The sequence below is a fragment of the Suncus etruscus genome, chromosome X, assembly GCF_024139225.1.
Source record: "Suncus etruscus isolate mSunEtr1 chromosome X, mSunEtr1.pri.cur, whole genome shotgun sequence".
Classification (NCBI taxonomy): domain Eukaryota; kingdom Metazoa; phylum Chordata; class Mammalia; order Eulipotyphla; family Soricidae; genus Suncus; species Suncus etruscus.
In genome coordinates this window covers 122896635-122905595 of record NC_064868.1, presented here as the reverse complement: position 1 = coordinate 122905595, position 8961 = coordinate 122896635, and the positions used below count along the sequence as shown (strand labels likewise).

Sequence of the window (8961 nt, the reverse complement as noted above, 5' to 3'; positions counted from 1 at the left end):
AACTTGAAAATAAACCTTTCTTCCCTGCAGGAGCTAAAGATTCAGTGAGTGCTATGGAATTCAATAAAAATATACTGTGAATCACACACAGAAACTAAAATCCCGAAGAAAAGGTAACTAGGGAAAGGGTAACAAATTAATTATTTTTGGAACTTAATTTTAAACTTTTACTTTATTTATATTAATATACAATATGTTGTAATATATTGAATACATTAATATTTACTTATCAATGAATAATGTTAAAGCTTACTGTTGGCTTTGTACTCCAGATTCACTCCTGGGAGTTCTCATGGGACAATATGTGGTACCAGAGATCAAACCTAGTTTGCATTAGATATTTTTGCAATTTTTAATCAAGTGTGCTGTTATAAAATGAAACCAAAATAAAATATCAACACTTTAGTAAGAATTAGCTCATTATGCATGCTTTCGCAAAGACTCTGAAATGCAGTTTGTTATAATTTGAAGGTACTAGCAATACAGTAAGATTTTGTAGATAAGACCTAAAATTAATGTCATGATTTCAACATTGAAAACAGCATTAACTTGCTCTTACTCTAACATTCTTCTAAGTCTTCAAAATGTAGCCAGGAATCATTTCAACAAAGAGACTCTACACTTGAGCAATCACTTAATAAGCCTTTGATGCATGTAAATAAAATGAAAAAGTTAACATTCCCTTTCTTTTACCATCTTTGATATGAGATATGTTATCATTTCAAAATGTCATCAATGTAATCAAGTTAGATATTAGGTATACTTCTTTCATCATCTTATTAAATCTTCTGTTTGTTTTGGGGCCACACCCAGAGATGCTCAGGGGTTACTCCCAGCTCTGAGCTCAGAAATTGCTCCTGTCTAGGCCACCATATGGGATGCCAGGACTTGAAAATATGTCCTTCCTGGCTCAGCAGCTTTCAAAGCAAAAGTCCTACATCTGTGTTACCAAACCAGCCCCATCTTACTAAATCTTGAATAGACCATATGCATTTGACAATCAGATCACCTGTTGTGATTTTATAAGTAGGCAAATGTGTGAGTTCCATAGGTAATTTTGACTGTGTGTATCTTGCTGAACAGGGCAAGTCTAGTGAAAATATGTAGGAAAGAAAGGCATCTGGAATAATATGTAATAAGTAGAAAATGTACATGGTATATAAAGAGAGCAGCAACAGAGTAGATGGATTTACTAGTAAGGAAGATAAAACTTCTCTAAGGAGGTAAAGTTTACATCAATAGCTTAGTTAACAACTAGTCGGCAGGGTAAGGAAACCAACATGGATTGAGCAGAATTTGTAAGTGGAGATGTGAAAAATAAAAATGAGAATAGTGGGAGAGTAGCAAAATAATTTTCTCAAATGCCCTAGGATAGAGTGGAAAAACTGACACAATGAAGGAATGCCTATGAGCCACGTGGCTTGAGGTCAAGGGAATTTACTGTTATTCAGACATGAAACAATACTTAGCTCACAAAATATACTAGGGAAATTGTGGATGTATGAGCAATGGGGAACAAGAAAGCAGGTAGTTATATGATGATAACGATACCAGCAGATATAGGCTTAATTGATCTGTTTTTCCTTTCACTTACAACTGGTTTCTCATCAAGAAATTCAAGACAACCTTAAATACAATGATGTACTTAAGAATGTTCCTGAGGAAAAAAACTTTGGCCTCAAAATCCACCACATCCAGAAAGAGTTTGATTTGGTATGCACTGTAAGATTGCTCATTAGTATACAAAAGAACAATATTAGAAGAAAATTTATGCTATGACTGGATGAACTCATACTGTATATTCATTCTGTGTTTGGAAAGCAGAAAATATACCTGGCAAAAAAATGGGCAAGGTATCCACAGAACCATACACTTTACTGTCTTTCCTTTTAGAACATTATTTTTTTAAAAAAAAAGTAGAATAATTTTATTAAATTAGGGAATAAATTAAATAAAGAACAATTTTATTAAACAATAGAACATTGTACATGTGATTCTACAAATTTTGGCCTCAAGGAAAAAATGTGAATACTTGAAGAGGTTGACACCAAGTGACACAATGCATGTTCATTAAGTCACATTCAAGTATAAGCCAATAGTGACATACAAGCAACAGCCAGTTAATGGATACACATTAGTACTGTAGCGATTCTCTGCACTAGAACATCAGACAGTAGAAGTGGACCAGTACATGTCTTCCCGCTTTACCACTTGTAGCATCAGCTTCACTTGGTACTGCACCTCACTGAGTCTCTCATAGTTCAAGATATACGAATTGTCTCCATAACAATGAACAGGGATTGGATAAATCACTTCCTGAAGCTTCAAACAAGCTGCTACTCTTTGCAGAAAACCCTTGAGTGCACTCATTGAGATTGGGTTGGAGGAAAAGCAAAAGACACAGAGCTCGGAGCAGCAGCTCAGTTCTGAGAGAAGAGCAGAGAGAATAGCATCGGTGAGTTTGCAGTTTCTAATCTCCAGATGTTGCAGGGTTCTTGAGGCCCTCCGCAGCAGCATCCGGAAGGGATAATAACTTTCCTTAAATAAATTATTGTCACTCAGATTCAGTCGTGTTATATGGGTGAGCTGAGAGCTCTCTGACAACACGGTGACATCTACAGTAGAGAGATTACAAAAACGTAGACTCAGGGAATCCAATGGAGATAGCAGGACGCTGTAGAGAAAAATAAAGATTATTCCAGAAGAAAGATTAACCAAGATCATAAGCTTTGGGTTCTAGCTGTTTAATGTTCTAAGGTAGTATGCAAAATTTGCAACAAGTTTAACCACAAGGGCATAGGAGCTGGAATTTACAGGCGTATTAGCCTGGGACAGATCCTAAAGGTTATGGGAAGGATCGAGTGACAAAGAATTGCAGGACTACATAAACACAATGATCGTGTTTATTTAGTTGATAAATATGTGTCTCAGAATGTAGCCACCTAAAGGTTCCCTATCAGTAGCCTCAGGTTATAAGGAATCTCACCAAGAACTAAAACTAGGAGAAATATGGGGTCAAAGTTGTGGCACTGTTTGTAATTCTTAAAAACTGGTAGTTTAAGGAGATGTGGGTCTCAGTTATAGCAGTTAAAACTTCTCTATATGAATATCTCTACCACACTCTAAAAGATATTCACATATAGAAAGAACTGAAACTTTTTCACTCACCTATCTCAAACTTATTACAGTGTCTGCACCTGGTTGACTAGCTAACAAATCTACTTTTCTAACTTTGTTCTCACCACAACATTCCTCTTTAGTGTGACAAGTTTCCAACTCCCAGAAATGCCCAAGAAGAAAAAGAAGAAGGAACAATAGAGGCTTACGAATATTTAAGCTTGGGATCTTTAATTCCCCACCCCTTTCACCTGAGCAGTTCTTCCAGATGACCACCGAGGTAGAAGGAAGATAAAGAGAGATCTCGAAGGATGGCCATCTTTCCAAGCCACTCCACAAAAATTCTGAAGCTTCTTCCCTCACAATACTGAAAGGGACGGGCAGTAAGTATCAGTTTGTCCAAGCAGATCAACTGAGGAAAAAGCCTGGTAACCTTCCTCAGATGAACCCGATTCACTTCCAAGCAGTTGATGCATGCTGGATTCAGGAACCGAAGTCTTCTTGTGTGCGAACACATGTTACGAATATACACCTTTCTGCAGCAAAGGTGCAAATTCCCAGAGCTCTGCCTAATCTTCCTCTTAAGAAAATAAAGGAATTGATTCATTCTGAAGCCACGACGGAAGGAAATGTTCACTATTAACTCAATGATGCGCCTGGATGATGCATGCTCAGATTCCAAAGCACCCATTTCAAGGCCTCTATCCCTATTCTGGGATTCCTCGGCATTAGGGATGGCATTATGAGCATAAACACAGGAGCTAAGACAGAATGGTGAACTGGCTCTGTAGTAACATGTTAGTTCACAGTCCATGTTTTCTCGTAAATCCAGAACCTGAAGTTGGGGGCCTCTGTAAGAAAGAAAAGGGCACAGAATATGTAAGAGGTAGCAGATTTCATTATTACACAGCAAGAACAATGACGTCTAGCTGAGGCAAAACTACTTGCCCCTGTGTTTTATATTCACGTGTCCTTAAGGTACATTCGTTCCATACACATTTTTGTGCCCTTCTTTTATTCATACTTTCTTGATCTTGGGTTCTCCCCAGTCCCAGTGTACATGCCCTTTTTCTAAGCAATTAAATTTAGGAAGTAAATTACCCATATAATTCTCAATGAGCTCCATTCTGTAGTCAATTCTGAAAAACTTTGGAGCACTTAAAAAAACTCTACATGTCATTCCATTCAACACGAATCACTGGTTACATGCATCACTTGCCTCCCAGACTCAGCACTCGTGCCTGCTAATTCATTCTGTCTCTATTGAATTAGTCTTACCCTGAGGATATGTTTTCGTCAGAGACGATCTGAAGACCATCCACTAAGGCTTCGAATATTTCAAGGGGTGAATCTTCGATATTCAATGACCCAATATGGAGGCACTGAAAAGGCCAACGCTTTACTATTTCTGTTAACATCTTCTTCTGTCTTTCCTTCAACGCAGTAACAAATAGCGGAAGGAACAGATGTTTAGGAAGTAGTTCTAGGGCACGGATGCCTGTAGATTGATTGCTTAGCACACTCTTTGTAGCCAACTCCAGCAGAGAAGCTACGGTATTTTGATTCATCTTCTCGATCCTGTTTCAGAATGTGAATAATAAGACATTATCAGATATTTAGGATCTCCTGTTTGACTCCAAAATTACTTAGAAAAATTCCTTTGTAGATATTGTAAACAAGATGCCACCACGGAGTATCCTCCTAGCGGCATATAATGTAAGCATACATGGACCTAGGTGTCTAAATGTGTGTTCACTCATATATGTAAAATGCACAGAGATAAACAGATATTAGTATAAAATTCCACTAGGCATCAGATGTATATTAACAGTATAATAATGAAGTAAGATTTAGCCAAGTCCAGGAAACTGTCTTTCCTTGTGCTGTGTCAGCCAGTGATATAAGAACCTGTCAGTGATTTCTCATTATGTTGGTTCCTCCATCAAGTTGGAAAGCAATAGCTATTATCCCAGGAATTATCAGTAAATGTTTATTAGCTAAAATAATTTAAAATTGAGCTAGAAATTGTTTGAAATAAGGCAACATTGCAAAAATAAACAGTAGGCATTATATACATAAACAGTAAAAAATGTGATGAGGAATAAAATATCACATTTAAAAAATTATGAAGCAGAAATATGCCAACATTCCAAACAAAACTTAAACACGCATAGGAAATAATTTGATAATATCGGCTTTGGAGTAAATATTACATAGGGATAAGTTCAGAGGTGTAATTTAATTTGGCTTGTATAATATTGCCAACCCAGAGTCAACATACAGAACTGTTTATGCTCCTCTGAGCTCTGCAAGTGCAGCCAGGAATGATACCTGAGTAAAGAGCCAGGAGAAAGCCCTAATTGCTGTTGTCATACATCTTCAAACAAAATACCATTTGGAGATATTAAATTTTATTTTATATAAGAATATTTATAGAAATAAAAACAGAAAATCTTAAGTGAGTGCTGTTGTTATTCATTCCAGGTGGAAACCGCATAATTACCAAAATTTTGGGAAATGTGGCCAACATGAATGAAATAATGATGCTCTATGTGTTTTCCCCCAAAATGTACTAGAGCAGGAGTCTATGAAATGCAGTCCACTGAATGTCCTACCTCAGTTCATCACTTGTTTTTGTAATAATGTTTCATTTTACAGTGCCCAGGATATAAAAGCAAACCACTGCGTGGGAGAAACTATTCCCCAATATGCATCAGATAAGGAACTAATATCCAAAATATACATGGCACTGACAGAAATTTACAAGAATCAGACATCTAATCCCATCAAAAAATGGAGAGAAGAAATGGACAGATACTTTGACAAAAAAAGAAATACAAATGGACAAAAGGCACATGAACAAATGAGCCACATCACTAATCATCAGGGAGATGCAAATCAAAACAACTATGAGATACCATCTCACACCACAGAGATTGGCACACATCACAAAGAATGAGAACAAACCCTGCTGGCAGGGATGTGGAGAGAAAGGAACTTTTATCCACTGCTGGTGGGAATGCCTTCTGTCCAATCTTTATGGAAAGCTATATGGAGATTCCTCCAAAAACTGGAAATTGAGCTACCATTCGATCCAGGTATGCCACTCCTAAGGATAGACCCTAGGAACACAAAAATACAATACAAAAATCCCTTCCTCACATCTATATTCATTGCAGCACTATTTATAGTAGCCAGACTCTGGAAACAACCAAGATGCCCTTCAACAGATGAATGGCTGAAGAAACCATGGTACCTATACACAATGGAATATAATTCAGCCGTCAGGAGAGATGAAGTCATGAAATTTTCCTATAAGTGGATGTACATGGAATATATAATGCTGAGTGAAATAAATCAGAGGGAGAGAGATGCAGAATAGTCTCCCTCATCTATGGGTTTTAAGAAAAATGAAAGACATTCTTGCAATAATTTTCAGAGACAAAAGAGAAGAGGGTTGGAAGCTCCAGCTCACTACATGAAGCTCACCACAAAGAAGGAAGAGCACAGTTAGAGAAATAACTAGACTGATAACTATCATAACAATGTGAATAAATGAGGGAAGTTCAGGTGGGGGTGGGAGTGGGGAGGAGGAGGACAGAGATTTGGGACACTGGTGAAGGGACTGTTGTACTCACGAATGGGGTGTTCTTAACATGACTGAAAGCTAACCACAATCATGTGTGTAATCAAGGTGTTTAACTAAAGATATTAAAAATAATGTTTCATTGTTGTAGAATCTAGACAATTAGTATCCCACTCTCAATGTATGTTCCTTTATTACAGTTATGAGGCTGAGTAGTTCTGAGAGACACTGGCCCCCCAAAAGGTGAAAGATTACTGTTGGGGCTCTATATAGATCATTTTTAAGTTATCCTGTATAAAATTTACTTTTATTTTCATTATAGATGTGATGACAAGAAAAAAAACTTTACAAACATTCCTGATTATGTACATTTTACATTCAACACTTAAAATCATGGTGGTTGAAATGCCAATGCACAAATCCATTTTGTTTTGGAAACGAGAACAGGTCAGCTAAAAGTGAGAGAAGGTATAACACGAACATAGAAAATTGACTTAACTTTGAATTGTAACATAATAGTGAACGTTTAAGATTGTTGGGGCAAGGTGCCAAGCTATAGCACAGCAGTAGGGTGTTTGCCTGGCATGTGGCCAATTCAGGGCTGACCTTGGTTTGATCCCAAGCATACCATATGGTCCCCATAGCCAGGAGCGATTTCTGAGTGCATAGCCAGGCGTAACTCATGAGCATCACAGAGTATGACCCTCACCACCAAAAAAAGATTGTTGGTACAAGGAGGGTAGTAACTCATATACTAGAATGTTAAGAAAGCAACTATGCTTCAAACCAGTGTAGGGACAGTTACTGGTAGAAACTGAGGCATCACCACTGAGTCCTTCCAGAAAGACTCTGGATGAGCTTACCTTGGCGGGTCAGTCACAGCCTTGCAGGAGGTAGAGGGTAATCCACATTCCCGAGTCTGCCTCCCTGAGGAAGCCTCCACTAATGATGGGGAGCCCTCAATGACAGCCCGCAGCTGCCAGGTTGTGTTTGTGTCAGGGGCCATGAGATCATAGGGTTCGGTCCTGGTGTATGAAGGTACACCTTGCCTGCACCGTCCACTTAGCAGGGAAAGGTTACCTTGGAAGGATGCTGACCCTGCTGACCCCCAACCTCAGGGCACCACTGAACCCCTTGGCCAGGGAAGTCAGCACAGTCTCAGGGTTCAAGTGAACCCCCACCTGGGGACATCAGAAGCAGCCTCTACTGAAGGGACCTGTCACACCCCCCAGGATGACCTGGCTGTCACTTCCTGGCCCAAAAAGGGGTTCCCTTGGCCGAGCACCAGGACTGGGCCAGTGGCCCCCCTGTGGAGAGTTTCTACAACTGGATACCAGTGTCTGAAATAAAGTGAATAGACATAAAATTCTAAACCAAAAAAAAAAGAAAGAAAAGAAAAGAAAGCAACTATGTAGGCTGATTTTTAAATACACATTAAATAGGGCAAAGAAAAAATTTTAGTAATAAAATTAAAAAAAATTTTTTTGGGCCATACCCAGTGACGCTCCTGGCTATGCTCTCAGAAATAGCTCTTGGCTTGGAGGACCACATGGGACACTTGGGTCCAAAGAGGGTCAGTCCTGGATCAGCTGTGTGCAAGGAAAACACCCTTCCACTGCGCTATAGCTCCAGCAATGTAAAAATTTTAAGACAAAATGTAAACAATCCATGTATATAGCCTCTCCTATATTCTATCCCTCCTCCTCCTTTCAGAAATCGTATTATCCCTTCACTCCACATTTCCAATCCGATATCCTGCCTTATTAAAGCTCTTTACCTCAGTTCTTAACCCACTAGTTATAAAAACAACCTCCTGCCCCAATAAACCATCATCCAGCTCCCAAGCGAAGGGACACCCACTCAGCCCCACATCTCATCCCTGGCAAGAAACAATAACCAACAACTCTGCTGACTCATGCTCTGTGGCCCTCCATCTCACCCCTAAAAATGTGAACTGTTGCTTGATACTGGACTCTGATCCAGAAGGATCCCCATTGCAAGAACTCTACCTGAGCCCTTTCTGCAACAAGTCATTTCTCAATCTCAACAAGACCAGGGTGGGTGATGAAAATTTGCCCTGGACACCAACCCCCACAAGAATGTCTCAAAAGACAATAGGGAAGCCTATAAAAGCCTTTATAAGTTTAAGAACTACCTCTTAACCTGTTTATCCCCAAATGTAAGGGAGTGTCCTGCATCACTTTGTTCCCTTAATTTTTTTTTTGCCAATAATTAAGACTCTACTAGTCTTTAATCAA

General features: G+C 38.8%; 1 protein-coding gene across 1 annotated transcript; it reads right to left on the bottom strand.

Moving 5' to 3' along the window:
* Positions 1-2166: 2166 nt before the first annotated feature.
* On the bottom strand, positions 2167-7709 carry LOC125999042 (melanoma antigen preferentially expressed in tumors-like). Its single transcript, XM_049767024.1, has 4 exons — positions 7567-7709; positions 4396-4695; positions 3369-3968; positions 2167-2674 (listed from the first exon to the last, which is right to left on the bottom strand). The coding sequence occupies exons 1-4, from the start codon at positions 7707-7709 to the stop codon at positions 2167-2169; spliced, it is 1551 nt and encodes a 516-aa protein (XP_049622981.1).
* Positions 7710-8961: the final 1252 nt, after the last annotated feature.

Coding starts and splice junctions, on each gene's coding strand:
- LOC125999042 (XM_049767024.1), bottom strand. CDS start 7,709: ATGGCCCCTGACACAAACACAACCTGGCAGCTGCGGGCTGTCATTGAG. Junction 4,696..7,566: donor GCTGTGACTGACCCGCCAAG/GTAAGCTCATCC, acceptor ATTCTGAAACAG/GATCGAGAAGATGAATCAAA. Junction 2,675..3,368: donor CATCTGGAAGAACTGCTCAG/GTGAAAGGGGTG, acceptor TTTTCTCTACAG/CGTCCTGCTATCTCCATTGG.